Source organism: Pagrus pagrus (assembly GCF_965226575.1).
Source record: "Pagrus pagrus genome assembly, chromosome: 14".
NCBI classification, from domain to species: Eukaryota; Metazoa; Chordata; class Actinopteri; order Spariformes; family Sparidae; genus Pagrus; species Pagrus pagrus.
The window spans coordinates 1492440-1513597 of NC_140198.1; the positions used below are offsets into that span (position 1 = coordinate 1492440).

The following is a 21158-nucleotide window of genomic DNA, read 5'->3' on the forward strand; positions in this document are numbered from 1 at the left end:
ATGTCAGAGAAACACGTCCTGCCACATCCGGTCACATTTCACAGTATGTTGGCCAACATGCTTCTCTGGCTGTTCTGACCCACAATCCTCCTGTGGAAGCTCAGTGGACAACACATCACCTCACAGTGCGTCACTCAAATATAAAGAAAGACAAGAGAGCACAAACATCTGACAGATGACATCACTGACAGATGAAAGCACATTCGAGTGTCAGGCTGAGGCTGCGACAGATGTAGAGCGAGAGGGTCAAAGGTCAAGGTGCCCTGTCGTGACGAGGTAGTGTTGGTGCGAGCTCGCCGACATAAACACATGACTTCCGACTTGCAATGGAAAGCACCATATGATCCTCTTGTTCCTGATTGGTTCCCTGTCTTTGTGTGCGTCTTCTCCCTCAGTGTTTGTGTGTCGCTGCTAATCATCCTCCACACCTGCAGCTCATCCACTGATCAAGAGTGTATCAGTCTTCGTCAGTTCACCTCTGTGGTCGCGTTCACACCAGCCTGTGCTCTCGCTCAGTTTTTTTTATAGTTAAGCTTTTGGCACCCTGCAGCTGCAAAGGAGGAAGTGAGGACGAGTATAAAGAGTGAAAAGTCCTCATAGGGAGGAGGTGAGGGACGGATGGTCTTCATTCAAGAGGCCGCTGTTCATCATCATGGTTTAAAGAAAGTCGCGTTGGCTGCTGATAGGAGATCAGGAGTCGGACTGTCCTCCCTCCGATGATCTGTAGAGCTGAACCAGTGTTGGACACAAAGGTTGTTTTTATTGTGACAGACTCACAACTTAATATGTATCAATGCTTCACCTTGTGTCTGCCTGATAGACTGAACTCTAATCTGAGCTGAGAGCTTTCACGTCCGTCCGTCAATACGACCGGACGGCATCGCCACAAAGTGCTGTGTGTGTGTGTGTGTGTGTGTGTGTGTGTGTGTGTGTGTGTGTGTGTGTGTGTGTGTGTGTGTGTGTGTGTGTGTGTGTGTGTGTGTGTGTGTGTGTGTGTGTGCTCTCCACTAAATGAAATATGTCACCTCCTCTGCTCTTCACTCTGCCTGCACGCCTGTAATGAATCACATACATGGAAATATTGCTAACAGGGAGCAGTCGGCCTCTGTCACTGTCGAGAAAACAATGACCTCACTGTCTGCAGTCTGGAGAAAAACAGCAGTAATCACGCACACATCTCCCAGAACAGACGGATATTTCTGCATGTTGTGTTTCCTGTGTTTTCTGAAATGTGTCTTCGATGATTTCTTTGTGTTTTGACCGATCGCCACCGTATGATCTGCACTTGACTGTATTATGACTGACAACAACCACCGTGGCGTCCTCACAAAGGAAATAAAATATATAATTCAATTTAAGAATCAGAATTAATCCAGAAATCTTTGATTAAATAAAATATTAAATAAAAAGTGAAAGGAGGAGGAGGGTCAGGGGGAAAGCGGTCGTGCTTGTGATGAAGTCGGCATCTAGTTTCACAATTTGAACTATGCTGTTAAAGGTGAGGATATATTTATGTTTTATGTTTCAGATAGAAATACAAGCCGGGCCTGGTCGAGTTGTAAAAATTCCACCTGTCACCTTTCACATCCTCACATCGAGCTGCATTTCAAACATCTGGCTGTTAAAAGGCTGTTTGCATTATTGATAAAGTTAAATAACTCAGCACAGACTCGTGTCATATTGCACAACGCAGCAGGCAGGACGAGACATGAAGGCATCTGATTGGTTCCTTCAACTCGGACCGAGAGGCAGGGATTGGTCAGTCTTTACAGGCCTGCAGCTGCCACAGAGGTCTGATTTATTTCAGTCCTTCTTCTGAACACATTATGTATGGACTACTCTCAGGGTGGGAAGACTAGTTCACCCAGTATAACAACAAGTGTTTCTGAACAGGATTACCAACTATACCTTTAATAAAAAATATTTAGAGATGTAAAACGTAAAAACAAGATGCGTATCTCATGCAGCCAGTGTAGTTACATGATCCCACACTGATTTTGAGTCAATTGATCACATGACCTGGGAGCTATTGAGCTAAAATGCTAATATTTACATGAAGGCATCTGATTGGTTCTTTCAATATACCTGTTTTTATGCCCTGATGAGACCAATGAAGAAAACTGGATTTTATATGTGAAGTTAAGATGTTTTTTACTACAGTACACAACGTCTTAAACGTACATAAAGTAGTGCCATGATACTGGATGTACAGTACACGCCGTTACGAGCAGCTGCTGCCGGGTTGATCTCAGTCCATTTAAAGAATTAATCCACACCTCGACGAACAGCGGCGCTTCAGGCCACGCCCAGCTCTGATGTCACGGCAGGAACTCTGAACTTTGGCAGCCGATGGAAAACACCAGTAAATGTTTGGATGTGAGAGGCGTCTGGCCGCCTGTGTGTCCAACACGTCCTCTCTGGTCTCACGAAGCCGCGGCGTTCTCACGTTAATTTTAACTGCAGGTTGTAAAGCTGAAAATAGTTTGTTCGAAAGTTTTATAGTGAAAACATGACCTTTAAATGCAAAAGAGGAGGAGAGCTACAGGCCGGTCGGATGACTGCGTCTAATTTTTCATTTAGCTTCCTTTGGTTGCTCAATAACGTTACATCAGCGAGTCTCCAGCCCCGAATGAACAGCATGAGAGAAGAAGAGATTGTTGTTTCATGACGAGTCGAAGCGAAGAGAAAAACAATGAGCTGATAATAGAGCTGTGAGGAGCACCACATGTTAATGTCTGCTGAGAACTAGCAGTGTTAACAGCAGGTGACAAAGGTTTAGACTGCGATTCATTCAATTTCTAGGTGGAAGGTTTTTTCCTCTCTGTTGCTGTTTATACAAACACGCTCTGGTAGATTTACCGTACGCTGGAAGGTCACCACAAGACTGCAGGTGGACAAATCAGCCACATTTTAGACGTTTAATTGTTTGCTGGGAAAAAGTCAAAAGTCAAACAAAGTAAAAAAAACATCCACAGAAACTTTCCTTCATCGCCACAGCAGCAGTTTAGTCTGTTAAACCAATAACACAAGTTAAAACATGTAAATGTGTCAACATGTTTCTGAGGTCGTGCAGTGAAACTCTCCAGAGCTGAAAAAATAAAGTAGATCTTCTGAAGTTGCACTAAATTTTGACTTATTTAAGAGTTAAAGCATCTATTCAACCAACAACACAACACAACAGAACACAACACAACACAGTGTGTGGACTCAACAACAAGCATATATTGACATAAACGACACCTGGGACAATGGAAACAGGTGAGCAGGAAGTGGACGGTGACCAGACACACAAGATGATTTCAAAATAAAACAAGAAGTCAACAAACCAATAAACCTAAACCAAAAATATATTCATTATTAAATATATATTTCAATACATATAAAGATGATGCTATTTTAGTGATAGAATGTAAATAAGTACGTTTACTCAAGTACAGTACTTAAGTACAATTATGAGGTATTATTTCCATTTTCTGCTAATTTATACTTATATATATATTTATTTGATTACTTTAGTTACTTTTCTGATTGCGTGTTGCATCAGAGTCAAAGTAGAAACATGTTTAAATCAGATTTCGATCAGTAAAACGCTGAATATCAGATCAGATTATTGATCAGGTGGGTGATCAGTCCAGCCGTGTACAATGTGTATAATTTACTTTTACTTGTACTTTCAATAGTTAAGTAGACTTATTGGCAGAAAATTACTTTTGATACTTAAGCACATTATATAACAGATACTTTTAGACTTTTACTCGAGTACTATTTGTTACAATCTTACATACAGCTGTTATCTTGATATATCAGATCTACATGTATGGAAAATGTATTTAGGTTGGTCTTAATGAAACGTGATCACACAGTGTTTACATTCAATAATAATCTTAAACTCGTGCTGAGCGTGTCCAGTGTCGTTCATGGAGAACATCAGAAAGTCTCCTGCATCATCCTGCAGCCGCCGCTCCAGATCGGACACTGGACACTATGTTTTCTCCTGTGGGTTGTAAGAAGAGCCCCTGCTGGGTCAGGCCAAGGGGTCGAGGCTGGAGCGGCTCGTGTCCCTTTTCACTGCAGCTGGCTGAGGATTTTACTGCCAGAAGTACGCAGGAATGTTCACGTCTTGGTTTTCTGAGGGACACTGGGTTTTATTGCACCGCGGACGCCATTTCTGTCCCTCCTTGTTTGGCAGCTATGCGGCGTGGCAACAAGTGTTTTCGTTACCCCCAGGAGAGAGACCGGTGGGAGGAAGCTGAAGAGGAGTTACCCAAACAGACCAACAGGAGACCGAACAGCAGCGAGCAAGAGGAGAGGAGAAGGAGCGAGACATCACAGCTGCGATAACACAGACAGGTAGGCAGAAAAATCACGTTCACTGCACAGCGAGAGCAGGAGGGTCTCTGAGAGTCTCTGAGTGTCTCTGAGAGTCTCTGAGAGTCTCTGAATGTCTCTGAGTGTCTCTGTGAGTCTCTGAGAGTCTCTGAGTGTCTCTGAATGTCTCTGAGTGTCTCTGAGAGTCTCTGAGTGTCTCTGAGTGTCTCTGGGAGTCTCTGAGTGTCTCTGAGTCACAGTGCATCAACAAGGATTTGACCTATGTGGGTTTTTCAAAGCTGGAAGAAAGATTTTTAAAGAAAAGTTTGCAGTAAAACATTTTTGAAACTGATCAAATCTACAGAGACAGAAAGAAAAATCTGATCTTATTCATGTGCACAGCTTTTATTAACTGCACCACCGTTCGCATGTCGACCCTCCGAGTCTATTAAAAGCATTGTCTTTGTGGGACTTCTGCATGTCCAGGACACGCTGACACACGTGAGACAGGACAACAGGGCAACGTAACACTGTAAGACTCTGTATGAGAGGAAAACAGTCAGCGCAATAAAGCGTTGGCAGTTTTCTGCAAAGATACGGTCAAATTTGCACGTGTCACAGTTAACACACTGACACTTCTACAGTACATTCACATTACATGGATAAGAGCTGACTGATATCAGGAGGTGATGGTGGAGTTACAGCTGGGTGAGAAGCCTTGCCAAGGTAGAGACAACTGTTGGAGATGTTGTTTCTTTTGTGAGCGTTAAAAAATACCCTGAATATTTTTAACGAGACGTCGGGATGTTTTGCAGCTAAATTTATGGATACAGAATCAGATATTTTTGACAATTTGCAGCCAAAAATCCAGTATTTTTAACGAGAGATTGAGACATTTCCTGGGCGTGGTAGCTAGCAAGACAGCTACTTAACCAGAGAGCGCTGTTTGAGACGAAAAAATTAATATTTATGAGCATTAAAACTTCCCAACCCAACAACTTTCCCAACCCAATACTTGTCCTTGTTGGGACAATTTGCAGTCGAAAATCTGATATTTTTAATGAGACATCAGGACATTTCTAGTAATGATTCAAGATGGCTGCCAAGCCAGAGACCACTGTTCAAGATGATGTTTCAACATTTATAAGCATGAAACCTGTTCTCAACGAGACATCAGGACATTTTCCAGCCGTGTTAGTGGAGACAGGTATTTTAAACCAAGCCATGATGTTTTTCTAACCCTAACCAAGTGGTTTTTGTGCCTAAACCAAATCAGTGCATAAGCACAGCGATGTTACAACATAAAATTGAAAATTGAACATAAAAAAAACTAAAGTTTCAACATATCTGTGGGATTTAAAAGCCTGCAGCTCCTCAAGTTAGTTAGAAGTGAAGAAGCCTCTTGGATGAGACGTCTTCAACAGACTGAAAAGTGCAGTTGACTACGACACAACGTACATTACCAACATTTACTGAGATTCAGCTGCAGATTCAGGTGTAACTTTGAGGTTTCTGTTGAAGACTGTTCTTACAGTCTGACCAAGTTTTCTTTTTAACTTTCTGCAGTCAAGTCCGAACAATGTGATCATATCCGAGGTTGTTTCTTCAAGGTTTATGATAAAAGCTGCTGTGCAGGAAAATTGATTGCAGTGATATGAGTCCAGAAAAGTGACAGTGGAGCAGCGAACGTGTGCAGTCGACACTCTTCTGCTCTGTTACAAACTTAACTAACGAGGGGAGGAGGTGCAGGAGGAGAAACACAGCTGAGACATCAAATAATTAGTATTTGTACAGTCTAATGTTTCTGTTATCTAAAGTCTCCAGGATATAATGTGAGTCTGTGAACCTCAGTGTCCAGGTGATGGTGGAGACGTTACAGCCAGACGAACTCATCTGTGGTTTTGCAGAAACACACTTCTTATGATTCCTGTTCAGACGAGGTCAGTCTACTGTCCGTGTTTAACTTCGATATTTTGCTGTTTATACATAATTAATAAAATAAACAACTCAATCAGCAGAACGTTTCTGCAAAACCACAGATGAGTTCAAACTGAATGTTTCTTTATGTTGAAACTTTGCGTTTGTTTAGGTTGAACTTCTCTCTCGTCACAGCTCTGCTGACGCTCTGGTCAGGTTTAGGCACAAAACCACTTGGTTAGCGTTAGAAAACATTGTGGTTTGGATTAAAATACCTGTCTTGGTCGACTCGCCATGATCACAAATGGAAATGGTCTGACTTCCTGTGATAATGGAAATGTCTCCAAGACTCAGAATAAAAACACCCGTTCTGGCTGGAAAGGTCTCCAGGTGTCCTGAATAACATCCAGTGGTGTGACTCGTTTGGCAGCCTCGTTGGCTGTAACACCACCACCACCACCCCCCTCACCTCCTGCTGCAAAAACTGCTTACATTACACTCTGTTGACTGGGCTGAAATAAATCACATTATCTGAAAACATCATTTTCTTTTCGACAACTCAAATGACCCAAAGTTGGAGGTGCAAAGGGGGAGTTTAGTTGAAGTGTGCAGAGAGGGTTTAGAAAGGCAGCGAGAGAGTTCACAGTGACTGTCCTCTCACATCAGCGCTGGAACATCATTTTCATTCTCTCTTCAGCTTCCTGTTATCAAAATCATCACCGGGACGAGCACTGATCCCTGAGGACACCACACAGATGACTGTAAACAATACTCCAGTCTAGTTTTTAAAGCGTTCGTGTGAACTAACGTGTTCTCCACACGTCGAGTTGTGGTGGCTGTAGTTTGAACGTTGTGCCCCTCAGGCTGTTTTGCTGCATGTGAAACCCTCCACGCTCTTGGCAGCGGTGGGTGAGTGGTGAGTGTTGGATGATCTTAAGTAAGTGACAACAGTCCTGCAGGTTGTCAGCAGGAGTGCGTCGTCCTCGGAGCTGATTTACTGTCGATCAGAGACAGCTGAGCCGGAGAGGGAGGAGGGAGGAGAGCTCTGGAACGACCCACTCTCCTTCACATTGTTGGCTATAAAAAGCAAAGCGCCTCACAGGGCGGTCAACAACACGTGTAGATATTTCAGCAGACACTCGTAAAAAAAATGGCATAAACATGGAATTTAAAATAATTATTAAAAAGTCATTTAAACTTAAATTTGATTAGAAACATTTATTCAAAAATATTCATTTGTGAAATTCAAATTCGTGCAAAATCTTTATTATCTCAAACTTGGAAAACTGGATAAATTTGGCAAAATCTGGCAACTTCTGCAGGTCGTGGTCAGAACGGAGGAGGAGGAGGAGGAGGAGGAGGAGGTGATGAGAAGATGAGTAAGAAATACCACGGAGTAAAAGAGACACACTCAAAGTGAGTGACACGTCTGCTATTTGTGGAAGTGGCAGTGAGAGGTTTTCATTTCACTGATTGGCTTCTGCAAACTGTAAGCTTGTGAAAATGCTGTTGTCCAGATATCAGTCTCACGTGTAAAGTCTGATGCAGCTTCTTGAATTAACAGACAGTTTATAAGACGAGGCGATCAGATTAATGTCTGTATTTTTCTCATCCAAGCTCATTTTGAATTAAGCTCTGTTGTTTTCCAGAAACTATTAGAAACACATCAGTGAGCCACACCGGCTGAAATGATCTTTCATGGTCACACCAGTTTATTTTGAGCCAATCCCACATACACTGCCCGGCTGCTGGGGACAGAAAAAAAAAAAAACTAGAGCACTTAAAGACAAAAATAGTCCCTGAAATATCCACCGTTCACTCCTGGTTATTATTTTTTAAGCCTGGTCAATGTGAAATAAAATGATAAATAAAAATGTAAACAAGATAATAAAACAAACAGCAGGATCATCAGTAACACATATACTGTATATAAGTCCCAGTAAATTATTTAAATAAGGAGATCCATGACTGATGTTAGAGACATGTCCCCTTCGTCTGTTGTTACACCTCATCTGTTGGAAGAGACAGATTTCGCCCAGAACAAGAACAAAACAGACAAAAAACTTGCAAACATTCAAACAATCAAAGATCCAATCACTCCATGTTTTAACAGAACTTCAAATCATTAAATCACTTGAATAAATCGAAAAGAAATCAACTCAGTCAATAAGAAAATGTTGACCAACACACTGTAGCTCAACCTGTTGACAACATGGACCAGATATATGAATATATGTATATAATGCAGCCCTAACTTCTGTACAACACACATGAAAATGTAATAAAATCAGTTTTTCTGACATTTTAATGTTAAACTAAAGTCGCCATTTCCAGGATGAAGGAATAACAAAACACAATACAGCACATTAATGGCAATGACATCAGCAGCCATAGTTCCTACTGGGTTTTTACATCCCATTACCGAACAACCCGAGCCTGGTCCATGACCCGGTGGCTGCTATAGTTCAGAGCAGAACTTCAACTAGAGATGAAGAGAGAGGACGTCACCAGACTCCTTTATAAAATCACTCAATTTAGTGAGTTGTTGAGTTAGGAGAAACTAAACTTCTTGTATTTCTACATGTTACATATGTGATGTAACTAACGTCACGTTGATCTTTGAACCTAAACCACAGTTTTTTCTAAGCCTAACCAAGCTGCGACTGTAAGATGGAGGTCTGGCTCGCCTGTCACTGGTACTGTACGCTGCGACGGTCATGTTGTTTCGTGAAAAGTGTCGTTTTGTGCGTCACTGACAGTCAACATATTCAGTCGTTTGGGTTTGAGGATGTTTTGGATTTAATCCGGCAACTTTTAGAAGAAACCAATATCATAGAAAAAGGGTGTGTACAACGTTTGACATGTTAGAAGAACATGTTTTACTCAAAATATAAAAAGATCATAAATATTATAAAAATAATAATAATAAAATTAAATTAAAAAATAAATAAAAATCCAGATATCAAACGGGCATGAATGGGCATGACGCCTCTGCTTGTTTGTGTTTCCCTCGGCCCTCTCCAGTGACTGCTCTAAAAACCTAATTTCTCCTCAGGGACCATTATGGTTTCATGTTGTCTTCTCGCCCTCTGGAAGCTGCCCCTCTGGCCGGGGGGTCGTAACTAAGCCTTTTCCAAAAGGCCGGGGAAAGCCCTGGAGATAGAGACACCAATGGGTTTGTAGGTTGGAGGGATGTAACACTATGTATAACTTTGAAAACAGAGAAGAAGGAATCAGGGGTTGAGGAGACGGGAAGCTTTCGCAGTCATACATCACGGCCTGCGGAGGACGGAGGGTTTGAATTCCAGGCAGAGCACGAAGGAAGAGCTGTGAAGTTCCTGCAACTCGCTCTACAGCCGAACGTGACACTTCTCTTGAGTTTATTTTATACTAAATTCAACATATCTACGTTTACAAAGTGCGACAGAACAACAGAAAAACAAGGAAGAGACTGAAGAGTTATTGACCTTCAGGAGACAAGTCCTACTCTCAAGTTCAGCTCAGATCTTGTAAGTTAAAAAGCTCCAATAACTGTTTTTAGAGCCACTTTACTTGTGTGATGTTGACTGAGTTGTGTGTGGATGTTTCAGGAATACATTCTGTGTCTTGTTAGCAAGAGTTGGTAATAAATGTCAAACACTGAGTCCGTCAGTCTGATTTGATCCAGACTGAAGTATAACGATAGTTACCTCCACCAACCACACCACCGTGTCCGTAGATTGCTCGTTGATTGTTTGTTTGTTTGTTTGTTTGTTTGCTTGTGTGTTGCTTTGTTAGTTGTTTGGTCAGTTGGTTGGTTTGTTCATTGGTCGGTTGGTTGGTTGGTTGGTTGATATTTTGGTTGGTTGGTTGGTTGGGTGGTTGATTTGTTGGTTGGTTGGGTGGTTGGTTGGTTTATATTTTGGTTGGTTGGTTGGTTGGTTGGTTGGGTGGTTAAACTAGTGAACAGATTTCCATGAAACTTGGACGGAGGATTGGTCTCATCCCAGAATAAACCCCATTAACTTTTGGTGTTGATCTGGATAAACGGAGGAATCCAGGAATTGTATCTCACTTGCTTTAAAATTGTCAGTGTTTTCTGAATCTTAATGAAAGGTTTCTATGAGTGATGAGGATCTTAGATCTGGTGAACTTCTGTCGAGTTTGATATCGGATTACGCTTGACTGAAAAAAAGAGGACTGTTGGGCGGAGGTATGCGCTCTGCTGGGTGCCATTCTAGTTATTGTCAGCTCTACAGGGTTGCCAGTGTGGACAAAGACCTTCGCTGAGCCTCGTCTGCCTGTGTTTCTTCTTCCCTGTGCAGACATCCAGAATCCAGAGCAGAGGGAGCAGACCGCCGTCACAGAGCCCAGAGTGTCCGGCAGCACTATGAGCAGAGAGGACAACAACTGTGCTTCTTTGGGAGGTAATCTCATTTATTTATATCACTTATATCATTTACACAACTTATATTCATGTGTAGAGCAGCTCAGTGAAGTGCAGTCTGTCTTTCTCAAAGACACTTCAACAAGATGCATAAAAGAAAAAGAGTTTTTCCTCCAGAGGTGAATTCATTTCTGTTTCATTTCATGTCACAGTAACTGTCTCAAACATTCTCAAACAGCAGGAAATCACCTCTGCGTCTGTTTTTTTCCTGCTTGTAGACGATGATCACCCCAAAACAGACGCTGACAGACAGACTGGAAGCTCCAACCACAGCACACTCTGCACCAGCTCAGGAAGTAGCAACTCGGTACGACTCTCAGTTCAAACTGTTTTGTTAAAAACAAAGTGATGTGTTTCTAATTGTCACTCCGTCTTTTTCTCGTCCTTTTGTATTGTCGACCTTCACGCTCTGAAACACAACCACCAACACCTGCCTCCACTGCTTCTTCCTCCATTCGTCACATGACCGACTCTGAACTCAGCCTGACGACTCGCCGTTCTCTGGTCGTTTTGGTGACAATGCTGTCAGCGCTGAAGATGATGGAGTACAGAGGAGTCACAGGGGAACGAGCTGTGAGGACGATGAAGAGGGACACCTGGTCTATCACATCGGCCTGGTGATGAAAGAAAGATGTACTTGACACCAACCTTCTTTCTTTAGTGTCTTTAGTGTCCTTGTCATAACTTTGATTCGTTGAGTTTCTAACGAGGCTGCGTGGTAACTGTGCACTCACTCCAGAAATGACCTCATTTCCTTTGTTGCAAAAAACATGCAAAAAACAAAAATTGTTCTCAACTGTAAGATACATCCAGACTCGGGTGTGCAAGTAGCGCAGTGCTCGTTTAAACTTTGCCATTCGGGCCGCCCTGATGATAGTTTGATATTTACTTTATAGCCTTTGAGGCTAACGTTAGCTAGCATACTACTGTTGACAGAAACGTAAAACCTCCAGTTCTCTCTGAAGAATAGAAAACTCAAGTTGAACACATCTCCTCACTTATCCAAACTCGTCTTCTGCTCTTGTTTTTTCTTTCTCACTGCAACATGTTACTACAGCAAGTTGTTGCACCACGCTTACCTCCATTTTGTTTATGTCTACTTCCCCATGAGATCATGTGAGAGTATTCAGGCGACCTACTGAACGGGTTACACGTCTGAATTTCACCACATTCGACGCTGTACTTCCTTGTTTTCCAAACAACAAACCTGCCAAGTGTGAAGTGGATCGGATCTCAAGATATGCAACTAACAAACAGACAGACTGACAGAGATTCCTCGATTTTAGTTAGATGACTTGAAAATTCATAAAATTTGTTGAAACTTTACATTTCTGTAAGTCCCTCCAGGAAGTTGCGATGGCCAAGCCCCGTGAAATCTGCACGAACTTGCACATTTTCTGTGCATAATACACCAGAAAAAAAATCAATTGCAACTTCCTGGAGAGACTGCTTTATGTTCAGTTTTCAGTTTTATGTTGTGAGAACACTGTGCTGATGCTCTGGTTAGGTTAAGGCACAAACACCACTCAGTTAGCTTTAGGAAAACATCATGGTTTGGCCTAAAACACCTGATTCAGCTGTAAACTGTCCTGACGTCTTGTTAAAAATATCTGACACTGCTGACTGAATAAATGTCCGTCTGTCCTCAGACGAGGTGATATCTACTCTGGGAGAAGGAGCCTTTGGTAAAGTGGTGGAGTGCATCGACAGAGACAAGTGAGAACTTTTTTGTTCCGGACCCAGAAACAGTTTAATCATCACGTGAACAGGAGAATTCATTTATATTTGGATCAATGCAAATCTTCTTTTGTCTTTTGTTGCGCGTCTGTGTGTCCAACAGAGACGAGCATGTGGCCGTGAAGATTGTGAGGAGCATCGACTGTTTCAGCGAAGTAGCGAGGTCTGAGATCGCGGTGCTGGAGGAGATCAACAGTCTGGACGACGACAACAGATTGTGAGTCGATTTTTAATTGTTGTATAAAAGCTCCCCCTGGTGTTTATTGATCAGTGACTCTCTCCTGTCAGCGCCTGTGTGAGGATGCTCGACTGGTTCGAGTACAGAGATCACGTCTGCATCGTGTTCGAGGTGCTCGGCCTCAGCACCTTCGAGTTCCTCCGACAGAACGACTTCCTGTCCTTCAGCGTGGAGCAGATCAGACACATGGCCTTCCAGATCTTCAGAGCCGTCAGCTGTGAGTCCTGTGTGTGTGTATTAGCCTTGACCTCTGACCTCTGACCTCGTCATTACCTGTGGTGGTGACCGTGGTCGATTTGGAAAAATGGCTGCTTCATTTTCTTGTGATGATTTTTTTCAAAAAAGTCGTTCAAAACTTTGCTTGTGTGTGTTTTGACTTGGCACCGGTGATGGGATGTAACTAAGTATATTTACTTAAGTACTGTGCTTAAATACAATCATGGGGTACATTTACTTTACTCAAGTATTTTCATTTACTGCTACTTCCACTTCACAACTGTTTGGAGGCAAATATTGTACTTTTTAATCTGATAAATTAGTTTGATAACCTAAGTTACTAGTTACTTTGCTGCATCAAATCATCAAATATGTGTGTGTGTGTGTGTGTGTGTGTGTGTGTGTGTGTGTGTGTGTGTGTGTGTGTGTGTGTGTGTGTGTGTTTGTGTGTGTGTGTACAGTCCTGCATCGTAACAAGCTGACACACACAGACCTGAAGCCAGAGAACATCCTGTTTGTGAGCTCCGACTACGACCTGGTGTACAACGAGGAGACGGTAACAGTCTATAACAACGACAAAGTTAGAATAACAATACTTGTCATGCTGACTTTTCATGTTAAGCAGTGTGTGTGTGTGTGCGTGTGTGTGTGTGTGCGTGTGTGTGTGTGTGTGTGTGTGTGTGTGTGTGTGTGTGCGTGTGTGTGACAGAAGTGTAAGCAGAAGAAACCGAGGAGTCTGGATGTGAAGGTGGTGGATTTTGGCACCGCCACATTTGACCACGACCACCATGAATCCCTGGTGTCAACACGTCAGTACCGAGCTCCGGAGGTCATACTGGGTACACACACAACTCTCTCACACACACATACACACACACACATGCACAAACACACACACACAGATTTGGGCCAGTTGATCTGCATGACTTCAGTTGTAACTGTATGTTTGCTCTCAGATCTGGGCTGGAGTCAGTCGTGTGACGTTTGGAGTCTGGGCTGCGTCCTCATGGAGTTTTTTCTGGGACGTGCACTATTCATGGTACACACACACACACACACGCACACAGACACAGACACACACACACTCTCACACACACGCACACAGAAACAGCAGTAAGTTTCTCTGCCCTGTCTGTTGGTTGTTTCAGACCCATGACAGTAGAGAACATCTGGCCATGATGGAGCAGGTCCTGGGACCGATTCCCCCCCACCTGCTGAAACAGACCAGGTGACCACACACAACTCAACATGGTGCCCTGGTTGTTTCTACCTCACCTGGCCTCCTCTCTGTATAACCTGTATGTGTGTGTGTGTGTGTGTGTGTGTGTGTGTGTGTGTGTGTGTGTGTGTGTGTGTGTGTGTGTGCAGTAAGAAGCATTACGTTCTCAACGAGCGTCTGAACTGGGACGAGCAGGGCTCCCTCGACGATTACATCAGGACACACTGTAAACCTCTGAAGGTACAGAGCGCTCGGATCAGCCAATCAGCTGCAGCCGTGAGGCAGCATCAGCAGGAAGTGGTCAAACTAACCGTGTGTCTCTCAGCAGTTCATGCAGCGGGGGAGCGAGGAGGAGCGGCAGCTGTTCGACCTGCTCAGCTGCATGTTGGAGTACGACGTCTGCAGACGGATCACCCTGGAGGAGGCGCTGTGGCACCCGTTCTTCAGCCCGGAGAGGACACACAAGCACCAGCGCAGCTAGCACGCACACACACACACACACATACACACACACACACACGCACACACACACGTTCAACATCTACCTTAGGCTGTAATTTAAGAGACACTGCAGGTGAATAGGGTCAAACTTTAACTGACAGATATCACCATGAAACCCCTCTACAGTCGATTACTGACATTTAGACAATTATATGTTTAAACATGCAAATTAAATATTGTCTTATTAAAAATGCACTAATTTACATAAATGTCCAGAACAGGAATCTGAACATTGGATTAATCCAGATTCAATATTCTTGTTTTTATTGTGTTGACATATTAGAGTCAAGGGAATTTTGGAAATCTCTTTTTATTATTCCATCAATCAGAAAATACTGTCAACAGCCATGAAAACATCATGTTTTTAGGACTATCATGTTGTATGAACCAGGCTGTGAGTGACATATGAACAGAGCCCTCTGTAAAAACCTGCAGAGTATAAAGAGGTCTGGTGCATGTAAGAGCTGCTGCAGAGACTTCTGCCTCATGTTATTGTAAACATGACATTTTTAGACAAAACAAAGTGAATGGCATAAAATAATGTAACTTTAGATGTCAGCATGAAACGCCCCTTCAGTTCATTACTGACATTAAGACAAGTATTTTTTCTTTATAAGTTTTCTGATATTGGATGTGAACATGTAATAGAAGCAAAACTGACCAATTCATGAAAAAAAAAGACGTTTTCACTTGTAGTGTCTCCTCGACTACTAAACTGTTTGTGTTTGTAGTTCAGACTCGATGATTTCTAGTTTTGTTTACAGTCTCCACAGTTTCAGAGAGCATTCCTGTCTATTTCTGACATCCCGTCATGAGCCAACACTTTCACCCGTTGTTGTAAAAAGTCACTTGTAACGTTGAGCAATTCCTTGTTTTCCTTCATTGATTCTACGTCATTTTTGTTTGGTAATAAATATTCTGCATTTTGCTGTGTCATTATTCTGTTTTCTACCGTCTGTGCAAACTCAGATGACATCATCAGGTCTGCAACGAATCAGGTCATTGTTACCTGCAATTATTCCTGATCCAGAAAAAAAAGTCTTGTATCACACAAAGATAGAATTTAACCACTGAATGCAATATTACAGCTGTTTCAAGAAAATAAATAAATAATGAAGGAGTAATCCTTCCTGCAACACACAGCCAACATATCTGTAGTCAGTGTGTTGTTCAGCTCTGAACTTGTTGAACAAGTGTTTCACTCAGTTTATCTGCAGGAACAAAGAACTGATGTGAACATTAAAACTACACAGAATCAACATCTGGTTCAACAAAGTGAAAACAAGCAGAGATATTAATGTTTGTAATAAATAATGATTTATTGTAATAAGTCTGATGCAACAACTATTTAAATGGCTCCATGTTGTAGATGATCTTCAGATCCATGTTTCTCAGATGTTCAGGACAAAATTTCAACCCAGTCCAGCGAAAGATAAGATAAGAACACAGAGAGTCAAAGAAATGATGATATTTAGCTCAAAAGTTCAGAACTGAAGAAGGATCTGAAGGACAGCTGGAAGAAAATCAAGAAAATCCATGTGATGAACTGAGAAAAGTTTGGAGTTAATACTTTTCACTGGCTGTAATATCACATTGAGGGGTTTTATTAAATAGATGGATGTTTATACTCTGTTGACTTCGAGGTTTTCTATCTGATACCTATTGAGCCTGTTTTTCATCTGGTTCAGGAAATATGTAAGTCACAGCTTGTAGTGGATTTGGTTTGCAGACTAGATGTTGTCATCTTGTTCTCTCAGCTCAGTACACACATTATACAACTACTTCAATGAATACATGTTGTAAATGGTCCTTAAGGTTTGTTGGACGTTCAGGACAATTTTCAACCCAGTCCAGTGAAAAACAAGATGTTGGTGAGGCCGAGAGTACACAGGCAAACATGATAATTGTTTGAAAAAGGAGTAACTTATAGTATTTGGAGTACAGCTGTAGGATTTAACCAGGTCTGCTGAATTCAATAAAAGTTTTAACTTTAGTTTATGAAGACTAAAAAACTTAAACTCAACATGTCATTTCTGTTGCGAGAGGTCTCTCAATCAAAACAAAACAGACGTTTGCTGAGTGTTGTGTGGGGCAGATTAGCAGATCCAGACCTCCTGGAGGAATAAACACCTGGAGTCTCATCAGGTTCTGTTCTGATCCGGAGCCGTTCACCGACGGGAGGAGAGCTCAGAGATTATTTTTGAACTTGTGGGATTAAAAAGTGGATTTATCTTCACTCCTGTTGATCAGCCTGACTGCAGCAGTGGTCCGGAGGTGACCTCCAGGTTCTGTCATGTTGACTGCTGACTGGAGCTGGAGGGGAAATGGACTTTACTTCATGAACGTGACATTACAGAGAGGAGAGACAGAACCAGAACCAGAGTCTCTGCTGAGTGCTGACTTCAGTCAGAGTTGACCTGAATTTAACACACAGATACACAAAGTAATCTGGAGATTTGGGGCAAATAAACCACCATTACTGACTAAAATCTGACGAGACTCAGGCACAAATGTTCACAGACGAGTTAATGTCTTAAAGTTTTCTTCTCGCTATGTTTCGTCTCTCTCCTGTAAGTTACAGCGACAGACGACCAAATGAAACGCGGCGTGCTTCGAACATTGTTGGAAACATTTGTGGTAATGTAAGAACACAACTCAACAACAAGTAGAACAAAGGTCGAGTCGTTTTTAGACATTTTAATGTGGAAATGTTGAATGAAATCATATTTTCTCCCTCCACAGTGATGTCGGTCAACGCTCAGCATTGATCCTGCTGACAGCCTCAGTGTGTCACAGCGCTACATGACAAATGGTGAAATAACAGGAGGTAAATCAGCTGTTTCCAGCTCAGTCTAAAGCAAATGTTAAATCTCTGACATCGCCTTGTTGATCCAGACTGCCGACACGTAAAGTGGACGATATTTATCAAGATTCAAGCAGCCGAGGAAGTTTCCATGACCGGATAGTTATCCAGCTGTAAAACGAGGAGTAGATGAGCGGCGGGCTCGTCTGCTATCTGAGAAGCATCGCTTTAAAGCTACTAAATCACATGGATGTAATAAAACGGTATAAAACAAAGTGGGTCCGAGGGCCAAGGCACACAATTTATGTATAATGTGGTGGGTTCCAGTCTGTCTCATGACCTTTGCGTGTTATCTGTGATCTGCCCTGCATCAACAGAAGAGACAACAACAAGTCTGAACAGGGATTTTCAGAGAAAAATTGGGAAGAATATGTGATGAATTGACATGAATGGACCCAGTGAGCATTTATCTGCTGAGAAGACGAAGAAGTGAAACTTTATTCACCAACTATTTGAAGAATTCACATTTTAAACCATCGTTGTGGACGTGGTTTCTTGGTCCGGCCCCAAAATGACGATATGCTCTTATTTGCACATTATAGACGTTGGTGCTCTGGTTAGGTTTAGGCACATAAAGCACTTGGTTAGGGTTAGAAAAGGTCATGTTTTGTTTTAAATACCTGGTTCTGCCACCGCAAACATGGCTGGAAAATGTCCTGATGTCAGATGTCCCTTGTTAAAAATATCCAGTGGTGTCACACTTACAAATGTTGGAACGTCATCTCCCAGTTGTAACCACAGCATCATAGACATGTAATGTGAATATGATATGACACGTCTTGTAGAAACATTTTATCCTGGCGACTGGGCTGATACATCTGCTGCTATAGTGCATCTTTTTGAATCGTTTAAAAAAGGATTAAAATCACTGTAAAAGTGAAGCTTCGAGCCTCTGGGTGGACGTCTCTCATGTGTTTGAGGACAGTGGGACTGGATCCTGGAAAAGTTGATACAAGACTTTTCTCTCTCTTTTTCAGAAAGGCATCGTAACGTTGGTCTGGTGTCATCAAAACTCACAGAAACAACTCGTCATGAGATTTGAATCCAATCTAAGAAGGGGCTGCACACATCGGCCCTCCTGCTGGTGAGATTACAGAGTATTTTTAGTGCCAGTTCACAGATACTGGACCGTCACCAACAGAGTGTCAGTCAGAGCCAAAAATCCAACTGTCACTGCCAAAAAAATTTAAATCTAAGGAAGTAAATCACTTTCTTCTGCCTTTCACTTCCCTCCGGGTTTCTCCCTCGGCTGCACTCAGGCAGCGTCCTCCACAAACCTCTGCAGGATTTCAGACTCGCAGTGAGTGTGCATAAAGGGCTCAGGGAGTCAGAGAGCGTCCCTCATGGACTTGTCGGACGGGCCTGGACCCCTGTGGACTTATTAGGAATGCATGTCAGATTAAACTATTTCCTGCCTCTGCTGCCGCTGACCTCTGACCCCTCTGGTTTCACTGGAAACTATGGAACAAATCTCTGAATCACCCAGTAGCGCTCAGTTTTATGAATGCTCTGTGACTGTGGCTCAACAGACGCTCGGCCTTAAAGAAGATCATTTGTACTGAGACGTTTCTTGTTACACTGATGGCTTCTGAAAGGAAAAATATACTTTCATATCACTCGGATCTTATTTTCAGAGCTCGGCACGCTAGTCCGGCTCCACAGTCACAGTTTCTAGATGATCTTTCTCTGGTGCCTTTCACAAGCTGGTCGTAGCCGACAGCGGTGCAGCGTGAGCCGCGGTGCTGCCGATGATCGGCCGCAGCAGTGAAGGATTGAGGGTATCTCCCCCTGGAACAGCAGCCTGAGTCAGCACATTCGGCGGTTCACCTCGGTCAGTGACACCTGGAGGTCCAGCGGCCGCCGACCGGCCTGTGAAGCAGGAAAACATGGCCGCCAGCTGCAGCCGCACCTCCCGCTGCCAGAAGGCGTACACCAGAGGGTTGATCAGAGAGTTGGACAGTCCCAGGAGCCACAGGTGATTCTCCAACACTTTGGTGAGTTGGCAGCTCGAACACAGAACCTGAACTATGCACACGACGAAGAACGGGCACCAGAGGATCAAGAAGCAGCCGACCAGCACTGCCACCGTCCTCAGGGCCTTGACGTGGCTCCAGTAGCTCCTCAGCTGCTGGTGATGATGCTCGTGGTGCTGATGGCCTCGGTGGTCAGTCGTCCTGGAGCCGGCCTGCCTCACCTGGCAGATCTGCTTCTGGTGGCTGCAGGCGATCTTCAGGATGTCCAGGTAGATGTAGATGAACACAGAGAGCACGGGGAAGAAGCAGGCGCTGAGCAACACGATCATGCCCATCTGCTGGATGACGGCGAAGAAGGCGCAGAAGCCGTCGTAGCGGTCGGTCTGCAGCTGACGCACCATGACTGAGGAACAGAGGACAGACGTTATTTACCATGTGACACTACAGTCCTTCAGTTAATCAATCAAATGTGTGTGAGCAGTGCTTCCTGGTGGATCACATCGAACGGCTTAAATCTACTGCTGACTGAATGATTGTCGGCTGTAAATCCTGTGTGAAAACCTTCAGACTCACTGATGTCTCGCTCAAACTTAACAACATGTCGCACCACAATAACGCAGCCCACTTGATTTTTTTTAATTCAGAGCTGTTTTCAGTCTCAACAGCAGCTTCTTTTACCCTGAAAAATATAAATCATGGTGCATTTTTCTTCTCACCTGGCAGGAATCCCACAATGAGCGAGCTGATCCACAGAGCCAGCAGCGACCCGACTGCTGTAGCCCTCCCACACAGCTGGGAGTACCGCAGGGGCATCTTGATGGCGGCGTAGCGGTCCAGTGAGATGAGGAACATGGACATGATGGACGCCGTGCAGGGCGACATGACGAAGGCCATCCTCATCAAACAGCGGGTCTTACCCTGAGCAGAAGGCGTGGTGTTGGTGGCGGGGTCAGCGGTGGTGTGGATGTTCTGGCTCTGAGTGATGTTGATGCTGTCGCTGTTGAAGTCCTCTGTAGCCAGACCAGTGATGGCCACGCCCACCAGGGCGTCGGCCAGTGCCAGGTTGAGGACGAAGCACCAGCTCTGGCTGCTCTTCTTCAGGACCAGCTTCAGCAGAGCGACGGCCACCAGCAGGTTGGTGGAGATGATGAGGCAGGAGGCGATGCTCAGGATGCAGCCCATTACCCGAGGCCTCACCTCGTTCTGGGTCGGCTCGCTGGAGTCCAGGCAGTCAGGACTCATGCCGACAGAGGGCTCGGTGATCACGTGTCCACACAAATACGACATGTTGACGAGAAAAACCCAAAGACTTTAAGACTTTAAGACGAAATTCACAAATCCTGTGTGCAGTGGAGATGTTCTGACAGGACTGCCATCAGAATCTGTTTTATCCTTTACAGCCGTCGTCCATCAGAGGACAACAGTGGCAGTTGAAGTCAATCAGCTTTAGATTTGAACCGATGCTCAGACACAAAACAAGTTAAACTTTAAAAAAGGAGACTGTGTAAAAAATGGCTTGTAAAAATATGAAATACCATATCAAAGAGCTCCACCTGTTAATCGTGACTGCACTTCAGTGGCAAAGATTTCAAGCATCATCACCACAAGATGAAGACTCGCTAATCCCGCGTCGTCACTGTTTCCTCTGAGGTTCATATCAAAGTTTAACAAAGTTCATCTGCTCCTCGAACATCCGCTCGATGTCACCGTCCTCCTCAGTGTCCTGAAAACCCCTTCAACAAATGAATAGGGACAAAACA

At 43.5% G+C, this 21158-nt stretch overlaps 2 protein-coding genes across 3 annotated transcripts; one reads left to right on the forward strand and one right to left on the reverse strand.

The window, feature by feature from the left end:
- Nucleotides 1-4289: 4289 nt before the first annotated feature.
- LOC311269215 (dual specificity protein kinase CLK4-like) lies at nucleotides 4290-15495 on the forward strand. 2 transcript variants are annotated; one of them, XM_084373246.1, is made up of 13 exons: nucleotides 4290-4350; nucleotides 10530-10631; nucleotides 10870-10958; nucleotides 11134-11284; nucleotides 12301-12367; nucleotides 12492-12605; nucleotides 12677-12843; nucleotides 13304-13398; nucleotides 13552-13681; nucleotides 13799-13881; nucleotides 13991-14070; nucleotides 14211-14301; nucleotides 14387-15495. In XM_084373246.1, exons 2-13 carry the CDS (start codon nucleotides 10595-10597, stop codon nucleotides 14540-14542), a joined length of 1260 nt encoding a protein of 419 aa, XP_084229372.1. In that variant the 5' UTR covers nucleotides 4290-4350; nucleotides 10530-10594; the 3' UTR covers nucleotides 14543-15495. The 2 variants fall into 2 exon arrangements, with proteins under 2 accessions (XP_084229372.1, XP_084229373.1); XM_084373247.1 differs by having other exon boundaries at nucleotides 14390-15495.
- A 3505-nt stretch (nucleotides 15496-19000) lies between these two features.
- gpr119 (G protein-coupled receptor 119) lies at nucleotides 19001-20955 on the reverse strand. The gene is made up of 2 exons (XM_084373781.1): nucleotides 20115-20955; nucleotides 19001-19801 (listed from the first exon to the last, which is right to left on the reverse strand). The coding sequence occupies exons 1-2, from the start codon at nucleotides 20683-20685 to the stop codon at nucleotides 19122-19124; spliced, it is 1251 nt and encodes a 416-aa protein (XP_084229907.1). The 5' UTR covers nucleotides 20686-20955; the 3' UTR covers nucleotides 19001-19121.
- Between the last annotated feature and the right edge of the window lie 203 nt (nucleotides 20956-21158).

Bases quoted from the DNA above. Each gene is read 5' to 3' on its own strand.
- LOC311269215 (XM_084373246.1), top strand. From the start codon at position 10,595: ATGAGCAGAGAGGACAACAACTGTGCTTCTTTGGGAG. The intron at 12,606-12,676 runs GTGAGTCGATTT...CTCTCCTGTCAG, and splicing joins CTGGACGACGACAACAGATT to CGCCTGTGTGAGGATGCTCG. The intron at 13,399-13,551 runs GTAACAGTCTAT...TGTGTGTGACAG, and splicing joins TGGTGTACAACGAGGAGACG to AAGTGTAAGCAGAAGAAACC.
- gpr119 (XM_084373781.1), bottom strand. From the start codon at position 20,685: ATGTCGTATTTGTGTGGACACGTGATCACCGAGCCCTCTGTCGGCATG. The intron at 19,802-20,114 runs GTGAGAAGAAAA...TCTGTTCCTCAG, and splicing joins CATTGTGGGATTCCTGCCAG to TCATGGTGCGTCAGCTGCAG.